The sequence below is a fragment of the Pezoporus wallicus genome, unplaced genomic scaffold, assembly GCF_028554395.1.
Source record: "Pezoporus wallicus isolate ANWC-B61680 ecotype Strahan unplaced genomic scaffold, APGP_CSIRO_Pwel_v1 contig_3365, whole genome shotgun sequence".
Lineage (NCBI taxonomy): Eukaryota > Metazoa > Chordata > Aves > Psittaciformes > Psittacidae > Pezoporus > Pezoporus wallicus.
The window spans coordinates 981323-996823 of NW_026640883.1; the positions used below are offsets into that span (position 1 = coordinate 981323).

Genomic DNA, 15501 nt, shown 5'->3' on the forward strand with positions numbered 1-15501 from the left:
AGGATGACTTCTCCAAGAGGATTGCTTTGGAACCACTCCTGTTTATAAAAAGGAAAATACTTGAGATGAAATGTGAGCTTTCACCATCCAGATTCCTCCAAGGATTTGTAACTTGCAGGACCCTGGGTTGGGCCAACCGAAGGCGTTCCTCAGCAGCCCTTGCTGTTGCTGATGATGTTCCTGTGGTAGAATGAAGCGCTGCAATGAGAATCTTTCCTTTGCTGCATAAAGAGCCACCTGTGTTAAGTGAAGCTAGATGATCCGAGTATCTTTAGCATGTTTTTTACATACCCTAGAGCTGAACTCAGAAGAATCCCCTCAGTATGAGGGCTTGAGTTTAAAAAGACACCAGCCCTAAGTGGGTCTTGGGCTGTTTATGTTTCCTAGAAGAGAAAGAGTGGAAGTTTATAGTAGCCACTATCCTGAAGGACCCTTCTTCCATGCCCCCAGATCATGGCTCTGACGCTGAACCCCCAGCCTGCATACTCAGGTCGGTAGGTACCAACTGAAGGTCATCCTTATAAACAGCTGCGTATGGAGCAAGGTTGGGAGCAAATTCATGTTAGAGCCACCCTTGCTGTGGAGCAGGCAGCTGGAGGGGATTTCCTTTAGCAGGAACTTGCCACTGGGCATGTGTTAATGTCCTTCAGAAATTGGGCACTTATGGGAAGAAAGACAAGTAATTAGGTAAGGATAAATGATTCCCAGGTCAGTGCCCCCTTGCACCAGCTCTGATTCACGTAGGCCCTGGGAAGCTTATAGCGTTGATGGCTTTGGTCTGAAGACTTTCCTAGGAGAGGACCACTGTATCTGTAACTGTTCTGGATAAGCTGCCTCCAGGTCAGGTTGTTACTGGTGGTGTGGGATCCCGGTAAGATTCCTTCCTGGGAGTCCTTCTGGGGTGTCAGGGACTATCGTGGTGTCAGTGGGTATAGCAGATCCTGCAGACTGGCTTCCAGAGCTGTCCCAACATGTTTTGGACCCTCAGGTTGAACACCAGGATTGCATGAAATGCCTGTGCAGAACTGGTTGCTATCCAGCTCTGAATGGGGCAGATTTGTAGCTTAAAAGATTCCACCCCTCACCTCCCACAGAGCTGTTTTTGAGGTCTCTGCGAATGCATGGGCCCTGGTCACATGCAGCTGTGAGAAGGGTTGGTGGTAAGGCCCCTTGGAGCTCTGTCGCTGTATGGTTGTGTTTGGGGTCAGAGATGCTGGGGTGACTTCCCAGCCTAAGGCAGGATGCCCTGGAGCGATAACAGGATGGGACGAGTGCACTCACCTTGTTTGGGAAACACTGGCCAGAGACAGTGCTGTGCAAACCAGACTGGGGCAAAAAAATCTCCGTTCTGAGTGCTTCAATCAATGTTTGCAAAACAGCCTGAGCAGCTGAGTGCCTGTGTGAATATGAGGCATTGTACAGCACCCTGTGAAGCCTTTGTACCAGAGGTGGGTAGGGCTGGAGCAGAAATGCTGTTCAGGCACACTGTCTTTCCTCAGCCAGGGTTTGCTCACCCAGAGGTGATGGCCATTTGCAAGCCTGTCACCCAGCAGAGCCATGCTAGCTCACATCCCACCCTGTACCAACAAGAGTTTGAAAGCTGTCGTAAGTCTCACTTTAAAGCAAATGGGGGCTGGTGTAGTGCAAGGAAAGGGATATGGTCAGGTTGGAAGGGAGATAGTTCTGCTATGACTTTTCAGAGAGTTGGGAGGGGAAAGGGTGATGGGGGCAGAAACCCTCCAGAATCCGTCTGATGAAATAAACAGTGCTTGGGCTGAAAACTCGAGCTTTACTTTGGCAGCTGAGGCAGAGGCTGCATTATCTAATGTCCAGTGCTGTCCAAAACACACTGATGGGGAAATGTTTTCTTAGTGGCCTCTTGTTTTAAAAAATAATAATAACATGGGGCTGCCTGCCTTTGCACTGGATTTGTTTGTTCTGTGCAGGTTGCAATGATATACATTGACTGGTTCTCTTTACTGTCTTGCAGTTTAAACTTCCAAAGGAGTACAGCTGGCCTGAAAAGAAACTGAAAGTTTCCATCTTGCCAGATGCCGTGTTCGACAACCCGCTGCATTAGAGCTGAATTACACCCTTCTAACAACTGGGAGAGCCAAGTTACTGTCCATTGCCCAGTGACTCACAGGATAATTAATGCAGTAAAAACTCTGCCTGCAAATAAAAGAGTTTGCTGCGCAACCACTGCGAACAGAAGAGGAGCTACTCAGCACCAGCCCAGACCGAACTGAGCCCTATCCTTTATCCTTCCCAAGGCTGAGCTCTCTGGGAACAGCCTGCGTATGTGTGAGTGCGAGTGAGAAATATTTAACTATGAAAATTAGTAGTAAGAATCCTTTTTCTCTCTCCTAGCTACAGAACTCCCCTCTGCCTTAGCTCAGGGTGTAGATGCTCTGCACGCCTGTATTTACACATGCGTTTCTGCCAGGTGCGAGCCTATAATCCATGGATTAAATGTTCTTTACGTGACTCTGGAGTCCTTTTGTTAGCCAAACTTTTACTGACTGCAGAACTGTTCTTCCATGTGCTATTTTTTTTTTCTTTTCAGAAACGGAATGGTATTTCCCCTGTTTAAAGGAGGCCAAAAGCTCACATGCTTGAAACTGAACAGATTTAAAGATGAACTTTCTAGTTCAGTCAAGAAAAACAAACCCAGATCCTCCCTGCCCTCAAATTAGGCATGTTTTAAGTGTTGGTCTTGGTGCTATTAGCTATGGTATCACTGCAAACAGAGGCAACTTTATTCTCACGCATCCTGTCCTTGTGCCTGAACCCCAGGGAAGGTCGCAACCCCTGGTTTTGCACAAGCAGGAGGAAGAAAGCTACCGGGGCGGGGGAGATCTCCTGTTTACAGTGTGTTTATCTTTAAAGAGATACTGTCAAGTATTTTTTCCTTGCTATTGTACAGAATTTGAGAAGCTAGAAAGGAGCATTTGTTCACAGGGACAACTTCAGCAGCTCTGCAGGATCCAGAGGGCTGCTTGAAAGCATATGAAACAGAGATCTCCACTGCCCTGGCGCAGCAGAGAGGAGACAGCCTCAATAAAGCCAACTATTCTCCCTGTTCCAGCAGGGTTGTGCCCTAGCACAGCTCCATTTTCCCCTCTAGCCTCACTGTGATGGCTCTTCTTCTTGTTGCTGATGTCCTTCCTTTCAGATAGATTTGAGCTGTAAAGCATCAAAATCAGCTTGAAAAGACCCTCCCTCTAGATCCCCATGGCTTCCTCCTTGGAGCAAAATGTGGTGTGCAGAGGAAACAGTCTCTGCAGGGTCAGGTTTTGTCTCTGCATCGAGATGCTGGCCCCTGTGGATATGCTGCAGCAAACCACTGCAGGCTTTACCCCCTGCTGCTGTTGCAGGTTGTTTCTGATGCATATTCCCCACCCTTCTTCTGCCCATTGTCTTTTGGTGACAACTCTTCACTCCTTGTCAGGGGAAGTGCAGCTTTCCTTCCACCCCTTTTTGCCTACAGGAGAACTTAGTGATTTACTCACAGTTCCTGTGTGATCTCAATATCAGTATAACAGAGTATAACAGAAGCTTTTAACACTCAAGTCCCCTGATCGAACAGCAAAGTCCAGGAGGCCTCACGGTACCCCAGGGTTGGTTTTCTGTTTGTTTCCTGATTTAATTTCTTCCTGGCACATTCAGCTTTGATGGTTTTTGCATATATTTGGGGCTGGTTAACGTTGGTCAAGAAGCAGAGCTAGGAGCCACAAAGCTTTCTTTGGACTTGCTACAGAATTCTGCTGTGGCCTCAGGCAAGTCACTCAATGTCTCTCTGTGCAGAGGGTGATTATTGACTAGAGGGCTGTAGGACCTACCGAAGCATGCCAGGGTTTGCAGGGGAGGGCGTGCTTTGTGTACAAAGTAGTATTTGTATTATTATAATTGTTGTTATATTATAATTTAAGACAGGCCAAATGCAGGGTCCAACACTGCTCGGCAGAACCTTCCTTTCTGCAAAGCTACGGAAGTAATTTACATGTAAATGAGTTTATAATTTTGTCTGAACTCACAGGATCATCTTAGAATCCTGCTGCGAAAGAACAAACTTTCAGATATCTGCATGTGCCAGCCGGGGGGGGTTCTGTGCAGTGGCAGACTGCAGTCATCCGTGGGATCTCTTGGCCAGTTTTCGTTGTCCTGGTTAGCACGAAGCATCCCTTCTGCACTGGAGATGTATGTGCAGGGGACGGCATGGGTGAGAAAATGGCATGAAGATGTACCAGTCCACCTTCAGAAATGACATGCCCAAATGTCCCACCACCAGATAATGAACAAACAGATGATTGTGGCAATCAAGGGAAAAAGGCAAGGGCAGCAACTCCGATTCTGTCCCAGAGCCATCCGCCAGCAGTAGCACATGGGCTGCTCTTGTACGATGCTTGCTAGAGGTGCCTGCAGCAGAGCTAGGCCATCGCCATGGTGCTCGCTGCTCTTCCTTGTTTCCAGATGCTAGCTCTCATTAAAAGGAGCTTAAAATCCACATCTTGGTGAAGAAGGGACATTTGGAAGGTCAATCGTTGCTGTTCCTGCAGAGATCAGCACGGGGCAGAGAGAAGTCCATCAGATCCTCTCTGGGCTCTGACACACATCTGGAAAGTTTAGGACCTCCTGCCCTATGAACTCCTTGAGCCTTCACAGTGGGGATGCAGTGCTTTACGCAGTGAATGCACCTCCTCCAGGCTGGCTTGTGCTCCAGTTCTGCCTTTCTTATGTGTATGTTTTCCTCGCATATTTACTCTCATGAGATGTGCTGGGTTGGGTTTTCATTGACTTCAGAGGGAGCATGCTGAATGCATTTGAAAATCCACCCAGTATCTTTGTGTGCGTGTGTGTATTTTTGTTCTATGTCATGTATTTATATATAGTTCTGTGTATTTGAGTTATGAACAGGTGGCATGACAGAAATCTCTATTTCTGAGACACTTTCTCACAGATCCTTGCTGGTAGCCAAATAACAATTGAGGGGAAAGTTTAAAGGCAAGGAAATGAAATCTTCCTATTTAGTTAAGGGGGGAAATATTAGACAAGTGCTAAAATAGAAATATCTGTCTCTTACAGTAGGTGTAACAATGAGAGAAAGCGGTGAAAGTCAGCCTTTAAGCTCCAAGGTTGTGTCACTGCCTCTCAACAGTTGTCTAAGAATACGAAAGTTGCATGTTCCTCAGTATCATGAATTGCTGCGCACCCACAGGACCTCCCCTCCCCTGACTCACATCAGGTTTGCAACCATGCCAAAGGCTTACTCATTGGCAACTAAATGAGATCTCAAGCTTGGATATTTTCATCCTGGGACAAGAGGACGTGCCTGTGTGTGAAGGAAATGGAAAAGAAACCGTTGTATTTTAGTGAGCATTTTCCCTTCAAGAAGGGAAACGCATCAGTGTTAATAGCACCATGGTATTTGTCTAGCCCAAACCTGCTGAGATGGTAGGTCCCTGGTGCTGAGTTTTTCTAGATTGTGTGGAAGGTGTGAAGGAGGATTGTCTGAAAACAAAACCTGTGAGGCTTGTGTTGGCTAAAGATAACGTTCTGGATGGAAATAAACGTGGTTCAGAAGCAGCGAGTACAGGTTCTCTCCCTCCTGGAGAAACCTGGCGATGCAGGTCAATAGGGATATTGCCAGAGATGAAGAGCCTCATGGCAGACCCGCAATGCCTTGAAAATCCAACATGTGACAGCAATTCTGAAATGAGAGAAGTCCCAAAAGCCAGGACTACTCTCCCTCTCGACTTGTGATTAAGAACAGAAGGAATGTATAGTTTCACTCCTGAAGTATGTGGGCTATGATCTGAGCAGAGCTTGTAGCTGGTGTGACCTACAGTGATATTTTCAGTGGCTCAGAGAGGTGGTGCCTGCTGTGTATCGTGTCTTTGAGGACGGTGATATATTGCTCTTACTGTACAGAGATTTGCCAACAGTGATTTGAAATTATATTCTGAAGCTCTTCAAATACTCAGTTACTCTTGGATGGCTTTTGAAATTACACCAAGTCATCAAGTGGTCTTTGAAGAAGTGGGGGTTTTGTTGTTTTTCATCTGTGACCAGTAGAAATATTTAGGGGGTGTAGCTCTTAAAAAGAAAACAGTTGAAAGAGATGCTTGCCTTGGAGGGGGCAGATTGCTGGGGAGAGGTTGCATGGTAGGGGAGCAACCTCCTCCTGCACCCACAGCTCAGACTCATTCAGGGCAGTGCAGCCCTTATGCATCTCAGGCGCTGCAAGGGGAGCTAACATGGATGAAAGGAAGCCAGAAACCAAAGTGAGAGTCATCAGGGCCTCAGCACAGCATGGGGCCCTGCAGGCAAGTCCTCATTTCCATGCCAGGACCCACTGAGGTCCTGCACAGGCACAGGCAGCCGGCACGCACATCCCGCTGCGTGTTCCCGCTCTGGCCTGTACCCCTCACTGATGGCAGAGACTGCAAATGGCTGCATCTGAGGTAGAGTCAAAGATGGGGAGTGGCAATGTGGCTGCTGCTGTGGGCTCATTTGTTATTCTAATCAGTGTGGGGTGGGGAGCCGAGCTCCTGCTCCGCTGCCCCTCGTGAGAACCTCCAGGCTGGTCACCGAGCAAGCCTTATTGTTCGCCCGCCATCTCTTCCCTTTGGCACGTGTCCCCCAGCTCCCCACGGAATCCTTTCTCTGGTGCTTCACTGGAAGGTGCTTGGCTGGCTGCGTGCTTTGCAGGACGCTGGGTTAGATGACACCTGGGATCATGGCTGCTCGGCTGTTTGTCCTCCTTCCTCCTGGGTGGGCATCTGGAGCGCATGACCTGCTTTGCCAGCTTGTATCTGGCCAGTGCAAGGCAGCGTTGTGTCAGCTGGGGAGATCCACAGACCTTCAGGCCAGAGGAAACCCTTAGACCTCTGTGTCCAGTTTTCCTTGAACCCTGTGGCTCTGCTGTACCCAGTCCTGGGCGCCAGCCCAGGTGAGGAGGGCATCCGGCACCATGAGGGCCCTTCCACTTCCCGGGGACTTGGTTCTCTACGTGACTGCCCTCCATTTAGAGTATATATTGTGCCTTAATTCTCCCCATGAGTGAAGCTGCAAGGGCACATGAACTGTCGAGCAACCAGGAATCTCTTTCAGTGCATCTGTCCCTATCGATTAATGGCAGCCTGCACAGCAGCCAGACTGTATCCAAAACAATCTCAAAATGCGTGTTTGCCAGTGAGGTTCACCTCCAAAGGTTTTAAAGCTGGATTTAGGTCTCTTGGACCATGGCAGTTTTAATGAGCTCTGTTGCAACCTCCTATTTTGATAATGTTTTTTCTGTTGCGCAGTTCTCTTTTCAAAAGAAAACCCTCGTGTTTGACGTTAGTCCAGAATTTCTAATGGAGAATAAGCCTGAGGTTGCAAATGTGTTTAGAACCCAGCCTTGCATCAACCTGTCTCTTTCAGGCAGTGAACCTGTCGTGTATCATGCTTCACCACCTCTTCATTTCTACCATGGTTCTGTTTCCCCTAAAGCCGCTGACAGACCATAAAATCATCATAAGCGGCACATCAGTTCAGAAACATGATTTCTAGTCTGCCGTGGAGGTGGTCCCTTCCCTTTCTCTCGCTGAAAGACCACGGCATCGCTAACCGTTTGCCTCACAGGGCCCCGGGAGCAGGAGAAGAACATCAGCCCAGGAAGGGCTGCACGTGGCTGGGGCCAGCACTTGGTTGTTTTTAACTGTCCTGACGCTGCCTCTTCCCTTCTTTAAAAAGAGGAACAGAGAGGGGAAAAAAGCCCCAAACCTCAAAAACCTGGGGGGAAACTTCCTGCCGGCTGTTGTGCTTTGCACACACTGGCCTTTTCTCTCACCCTCTCCCTCCGCTCCCGGCGAGGCTGGAGATGAAAATGGCTCCTTTGTTCCTTTCCCTGGGGCCCAACTGCAGCGAAAGTGCGGCTCCGGAAACCCTCTGCTGTGTGAGCGGCGAGGGTGGGAGGGACCAAGCTGTCACCGTGTGTGGTAGGTCCTACATAAACACGGCATGTGTTGACAATGCCGCGGGCAGGATGGGTGCAGGAGGACTTTGTGGTGCTGGCGACAAAGCTCTTGTGCTGTGTGGCAGTGAGCAGGCAGCGAGGCCTATGGGGGGCAGAGGAAGGGGTGTGAGTGGCTGTGTCCTCCCGGCAGTGACTGGCCGTGGGCTGGGGGCTCCAGGCCCTTCTGATCTCTGCTTTTGGCTGTTCCCTTGTGGAAGCAGACAGCATCCTGCTGTGGGCTTGCACCAATGCTTTGGACCCCACACCAAGATGCTCCTTGCACCCATCCAGCCCTGGAGTCCTGGTGCTCCCAGTCTGGACATGGTCATGCCCCAAAACCCAAGTTTAGTCATTGAAAACGCTTCTCTCATCCAGCCTGGGGTGGACACACCAGCTTTTCCCTGTCTTTAAAGGGCTGGAGGTTTGGCTGTGCACTGGGGACACTGTTTTGCATAACCTAGAGCAAGGGCAAGCTTCCCAGGGTGAGGGACATGTGGATGACCGGGACCACAGCAAACCCTGACTGCTGGTGCTGGCCTCGCAGCCCAGAGATGACCCTTTCTGTAGTTCAGCGTGTGCCTGTGTGCGTGTGTGTGTGTGTGTGCTTGGTCTGCGTGCACAGGGCTGGATGGAGCGAGGAGCCCAAGGATGCTACCGATGGGGCTGGAGGGAGCCCGCGTGTCTGCAGGCGGTGTGTCAGTACCTTGTAGATGGCCTTTCTTCCCCTGCCCCTTCCTTTTTTTTTATAAAAGACAAAGGAAAAAAAAACAGAAAAGCTAAACTAGCAGAGGTTTTTAAATATTTTATATTAGTTTCTAATGTAAATTCCTACCTTGTCATTGCAGTGCTGGGGGGGGGGGGGTCGCCTGCACGTGACCTTTTGTAATATTTTTGTGACTCACTAAACGTTTCTGTTTCCCTCCCGTGTATTCGAAGTGCATTAAAGGTATTTGCAGAACTGCCGGTGTCCTTCTCTGCGGGTGAACTGGTGGGACCCTCCCTCCTCTGATCAGCACCTTCTCATTGATGACTTCTCCCCACCAACCCCTGGGGAGCGGGGTCTTAGCTGCAGAGGGAGGGATCTTCCTATTCCCATGCATGGTCCTGCCCGGGTAGGATCCTCCATGGCAAAACCCCCTGGAGCAGCCTGAATGCCGTTGGGATGGGGAATGCTCGCACACGGGTCCGAGGACATGGCCGGTTGGCTGAGGGATGACAACCTCGTCCGCTGGCGTGGGAAGGAGGGAGCTGGGGTGAGTGCTGGGTCAGATCCCTGCTCCCATCCTCTGCCAAGTGCCTCTTGGCTCCGGCGGGACCCAGGGGGGTGTGGATGTGTGGATGTGCGCTCTGGGTATGCCGGGGAAGAGACGCAGGGAACGCTGACGGGAACAGGACTGAGCTAATGTTGCGCTGATTCCCCAGTAACGCAGAGCGATTCTGCAGTGATCTTTTTACACTCCTCGGTAATAAATTCCTTTCAGGTCAGAGAGGAGAGAGAAAGGGTGGGATATCGGGGACGGGGGAAGGGAGGTGGCTGCGTGCAGAGGAAGAGTGACAAGGCAGGAAAGGGTGCATGGGGAGCTAAATCCAGCTTTGGGCAGGTTTTGTGCCTGCTCTCCGGGGTGTTGTCTCAGCACTCCCTGCATCGAACGGGGAGCAGTCAGCAGAAGGGCTCCTGTGTGAGTTTGTTTTCTTTTGAGGTTTGGGGTGAAAAACATCCTTTCCCAAAGAACCTCTCCCACAGCTGCATCCAGACATGAACAGCCCCAAGGCAAAGCAGCAGCGTCTCCAGGAGCCAATGGTGCAGAGCAGCCAGTGCTGGACATCCCGAAGGGAACATGGCCATAGCTTGGTCCTGTTCATCGTCTCACTTGAGGAAACTTTGCTGGTCAGCTGGGGACGCAGTGAGGTTCTTCTTCCAGGCAAGATTTGGGAGGTGTGAGGCTCCATACAGCTGATCCCCTGGTCTGAGACACCCACCTCCCGCATGCCACTCACCTTCCCGGACATCTAAGTGTTTGCAAGCACAGGGCTACCCTACTGAGGCATCGCAGCAAGGATGGTGGAGCTGAGAGCCCTCCCCGCTGGCCACTTGCTTAATTTAATTAATGACCCAAATAATCCAAGGGCAGCTGTCCCCTTGCATTGGCACATCCCAGCCGATCCCTCTGTCCAGCCTCACTGAGGCTAAGGGGGATCCAAGGGGACAGGGTGTCCCTGGGACCGCGGCTCAGTGGGGTGCCGCTCTCCCACCACCACCCTTCACCCCAAGCCCTACCACCAGCCCAGGCAGCGGCGGTTGAGGCTCTGCCTCCGCCGGCTGAGAGCACCTTGGGCAGTGGATTTAATTAAGGTTCCTGAGGAGCAGTGCCTGGGAGCCCCTCCTGGCTCTGCAGCTCTGAACTTCATTAGGAGCGGTTTGTTACTAATAACGCCAGCAGCTCCTTCAATTAATAATGGAAAGGCTGCGAGCAGATGCCAAGCCAGGAGAGGGAAGGGATTTGTTTATTTCTCTCCTCTTCTTGGTTGGGTTTTTTGTTGTTGTTTGAGTGCAGAGGGAGGGATGGGGCTCGCTTCCCATCTAAAAAGTGAACGGCAGTGCCCAGGAACCTCAATGGGGAAGAGAGTGAACCTGAGGGGCAAAAGGGATGGGGTGGGATGAGAGGGCAGCTGCCATGGGAAGGGGTTCCTGCTGTGCTCCCTGCCCACCCAGGGCACTTGGGTTGTGCTGGACTTGGGTAACCAGGGATGGTCCTGACCTGGGAGACCTGGCCGTAGCATCACCCCAGCCCATGTCAGGATGGTGCAAACATGGGAGGGAGGAGTTCTCCATACTTTAGTCCACTTGGACCACAAGGAAATACAGGCTGACAGGGGATCAGCACACCAAGTCACTTTGGATCGTTCTTTTCCCCCTCTTTTTGCCTTGTTTCTCTGCTGCTTGCTGTTTCACCTGCCTGGTAGTACCTCAGTGCAGAGGAAAGGCTCCCAGCACATGCCGGTGTGCAGGACCTGACACATTAACACCATGAGCTCCTGGGGACCCTGTGGCCAAGCTGCATTCGGAGAGGGGCCTGAAGCAGCTGGGCTGTGTCGGGTTCTGCTGCCTCCACCCCATGCAGGACAAACCCCCCCCAGCCCCACAGCAGAGCCTTGGGGACAACAGGGGCTGGGCAAGTATCCTCACCCTGCTGCAAGTCAGAGCCTCACCATCCAGCGAAGGAAACCAGGACCTGGCAGCGGTGGGAGAAACACTGCAGGGAAGCCCCAGCTCTCTGCGAGAAGCCCACAGCGTGCCCAAAAGCTCGGGCTTCTCCAAATAGCTTTCAGAGCAACTGCTCCTGCTGTCAGGCAGTTTGCATTGGAGAAGAAGAATGGCCTTACCTTGCCCCAGCACCTCATCGCTCACGCTAATTGAAGCAGCCCATGAGACAGGCCATGGCAGCACGACCTCAGCACAGGCTCCGTCCCCTCGGTACCCCACTGCTTACCTGCTGCAGGGATGCGCTGGCTGCGGGTGCGTTTCAGGCAGCAGCTTTCCAACAGAGCGAGCTTCAGGTCTGAGTTTGTTTTTCCCAGGGGAAAAGTATTTTTAATGCCTTTCCCATCATTCACTTTTCCTCAGACTTTCCACACTCTGGCCACAAATAACCTGATGGAGGGCAGCGAGCGAGGCTGGAAATGCTCCTGCTCAGGAGATGGGGTACCCGCTCCGGAAGGGCTGGGGAGCAGGGAGCAAAGGGAAGATGTCCATGGTCAATTCGACTGGGGAGATCCCGTTTCCTGCCTGGGCTGGGATCATCCCCATCTGCCTAACGCATAAAGCCCTTTTCCAGCTGTTAAAAACACTGGAGGAAACGTGGAGCTGCAGCACCTCATGCTCCCCGCTTGCTTTTTTGGGCAGGAAAATGATCCAAAGCATCCGGCAAAGAGGGAGAATAAAGGCAAAAAGGGCTCGGGAATGGGGGGATGGCTGGGATGTGTGGTGGGGAACGTCTCCAGGGATGTGGGGCGGGTGGCAGCGTGCCCAGCCCCATCACAGGCAGCCCAACAATAACGCGAGGCATCAGGAGCACACTCAGCGGTGGGAATCCCAGTCCTTGCCTTAAAAGGAGATTTCAGGGATGCTGTTATTGGAAAATTGTTTTCTGATTATTCACCTTATTGAGAGGCTGTTTCATTATTTGCAGTGTGACACGAGGGGGGCTGTGGCTGCACATGAACAGCGACGACCGAGGGTGTTTCCATGGATTTCCAGGCCAGGAGAGTCCATTAAATCATCCCGTTTGACCTCCCATGTTCACAGGCCAATTCACCCAATTCCTCTCACATTGAGCCCAATAACTTGTGTTTCTGAATCAAGCAGGAGGACCAGGACTAAGTCCTATCTCAGCTGAATGACTTCAAGAGAAGAAGAATTGGCCATTGACTTCCCTTGGCTCTCTGTCCTGATGACAAGAAACCCATGACAGCAGCATTCTGCTGTTGACCTATTTCTAATGCTGCTGCATCCCGCTTGCTTTGACCCTCTTTTGGGCAAAGGGGATGCCCACACGGCCCCTCAGCCGGTGCCTCCCGTGCATGTGTGCTGAGCCACATGGTTTAATACAGACAAACAGTGGGATCCCTCTTGATCTGCTGTCAGTGAGCAGCTCAAGAGTTAATAAACTTCGAACAGATGTGACCAACATGTCAAGACACGAGAAGTACTTGGTATGGATGTTTATAAGTACATCGACAGAAGGCATTCATAAAAGGTTATAAACCATGGTAATAAGCAACCCATCAACTTGTTTGGACTCTAACACTTGATTAACCATTTATTAAAAGGTGCAGTAATCATTTATAAGCCATAAGTGGGACCAAACGTAAAGTACGACTCTTTTCATGTTAATAGATGCCTCAAGAATTTCCTCTCCCTCCGTGCCGTGGTTTGGGTGGTTAAAGGCTAACCCAGGCTGCCGGGAGCCCCGGCCCCTCCTCTGTGGCATGCACGGGCTGGATTCATACTGGGAGCCTCCCACTCTCCCAGCGCCATGGAGCAGGATGGGTGCCCCCACCCCAGGTTTGGCAGTGCCTTGGGGTTGTGCTTGTGAGGAGCCATGGGTTTATTTTGGGCTCTGGGTGACCTCCAGCAGTGTTTGAGCATCTCACTGGAGACGCCAGGAGGGACCAGCCCAGGGGGTTTGGGGCATGGAGAGACAGGCAGAGGGGTCTGCTGCTGTGCAGGGGCAGCACAAGGTGGTGGGCACTGAGGGGAGCATGGGGAGAGGCTCTTCTCCCAGGCACAGCCCAGCACCAGCCCTGCCACCCACGGGTCCCGTTGGACCCCAAGGAAGGGCTCTATGTGGACAGTGGCCATCAAGTGCTGAGCTGAGCAGGGTGGATCACGGACCACGGATTTCAGCCACCTGCCTCAAGTCCCTGGTGCCCTGGGGAATGAAGCAGAGTACAGGGAGAGAGCTGGGAACTGTCTTCCTGCATCCCCCTGCATGGAGTCAATCCAAGCCCCAGGCAGCCAACGTACCAAGATGGGACGGAAATGCCTCCGACGCAAAGGCAGCTTCATCCTTCTGTCAGCAGGACCCTCCTTCTTTATTTGCCATCACTACTCTTACCCCAGACAGACCATGTTTTCCTTCCTGGTCTCTTAAACCCATAATTGCTCCCATTACACAACCAGGAGTGACAGTTTGTTAGCAAAGCTTCCTGACCTAATTTACACTGATACCCTTGTGCTCTTTCCTTCGCTGTGGGCAAACAGACCTTGAGGAAGGGAAGGAGAGCCCTGGTAGCGGTGTGTGCATGGGCTGCAGCTCTGGGCTCCCTGCCCCTGCCCTGTCCCAGTTTACCCCGGCTGCACCAAGCTCAGGAGCGACACTTGGGCTCAGGGACTGCCCTTTAGGGGTTTCAGGGGGGACAGCAGCAGCGGATGCACTCCCCTTCAAAGGAAAGCTCAGTAGCTCCCTGGCGGGGGGTGTTTCAGCATGCCAGGGGCCAGGTCATTTGGCTGCAGCTGCCTTTAATTGCAGAAAAGGAAGAGGAAAGATGAGAAATTGCTCTGTAGTGAAGATTTCAACAGTCACACCTTGGCCAGGGCAGGGACTGCAGAGACCTTCTGGTGGGATAGTGGCTGAACCGAGCTGCAGATGGGAACGGAGGTGGTGGGATCGTATCCTGCTCGCACCCTCAGCCTCCCAGGACTGGAGCTGAGGCTGGCAGCTTCATGTGCCCAAGCTGGGCTGGCTCCATCTTTCCCCCAAGAAGGTGCCCAGCTACAGTGGGGGATGCTGTACCAGAGCTGCGTGCGCCAGGGAAAAGGCTGGTGCAGAGGGAGAGAAAGGCCACCAGTAGCCACAGGCTTGGGGCAAAGGGCTGCTGCTTCCTGCCCTGCCTGGCCTTGCAAAGGGTGCATGTGTGCAGCCTGGCGCTGGGGGGACAGAGGGGCAGCAGAGCCAGGTCCCTGGGGCAGGAGGGCTCGCAGGGCCGCCGGGGGCTGTGAATCCTGCCCTCGCAGCTACAGCACAAACCAGGCGGGAAATGCCTCGCAGTGACTCGTCTTCCTGCGGCACGGCCTGCGCTTAGGGCAGCGCAAGCCTGGAGGGGACCGTGGGAGCTGCGGCAGGGATTTGCTCCCAGCATCACCTTCCGCTGCCCCAGCCCACGGTGGGGGACCCACGCTGGGTGCTGCCAGCGTTTGCCGGCGTCCCTTCCCGACCCTGCGCAGTTACTGTTTAACCCATCCAGGATCTCTCTCAGGGTGTGGAGCCTGCCCCGGAGCACGGCCGAGGAGTACGAAACGCTGGGTGAACCCCAGTGCTGGCTCTCCCTCGGATTCTCGCACCATCCGTCCCCAGTGAAGACTGCCCGCTGGCAGCCCGGCTCTGGCAGCACCAATTCGACTGGCAGCAGAGGGTAAAATGAGACTGAGCTGCACTTATTAATCCCCTTGGCCACCCAGCAAACTTGTGCAGTGTTTCTACTGGGTCCCGGCCCATCCTGGGGGAAGCAGCAGCCCCACAGGCGGAAAAGCAACCCCAGTCTGGACCCAGATTCCTTTGTACTCAAAAAACAAAGAAAAACAGAAAATTGTGCTGTTTTTTTTCCTGTTTGGTTGGGTTTTTATGGACATATATATATATACATGGAGGGTTTGTGGCTTTGACGCAGTTTCCTGAAAATCCTGCTTCATCCTGCCAGGGGCTGAGCAAATGCACATCCCAGCCCTCGGCGGTGGGGGAGAGAAGGAGGAGGAGAAGCCAGGGAGGGAGAGAAGAAAGCCTTTGCCAAACTGGCCTGACCAGAATGTGACACAAGAGCAGGAAATGAGTCACGCCAGCAGGGCAGCTGCTCCCAGATATTTGCATAGAAAGAAACCCCATCAGGCAGGGAACTGCTCTTGCCCAGTCCCGGATCCCCATGCTCCAGCCTCACAGCCAATGAACCCACTGACATGCTCTGTGGCACCCCCAGGCCAGCCAAGGCAGGGAGCCCCTGAGCAT

General features: G+C 52.3%; 1 protein-coding gene across 4 annotated transcripts in view; it reads left to right on the forward strand.

The window, feature by feature from the left end:
* Positions 1-2487, forward strand: part of SUFU (SUFU negative regulator of hedgehog signaling) — an 89280-nt gene extending 86793 nt beyond the window's left edge. For all 4 annotated transcript variants that reach the window (XM_057421048.1, XM_057421049.1, XM_057421051.1 and 1 more), the window contains exon 12: positions 1991-2487. In XM_057421048.1, the coding sequence (XP_057277031.1) occupies positions 1991-2080 (90 nt within the window). In that variant the 3' untranslated portion in view covers positions 2081-2487. The remainder of the gene's footprint in view (positions 1-1990) is intronic.
* The last annotated feature ends 13014 nt before the right edge of the window (positions 2488-15501 follow it).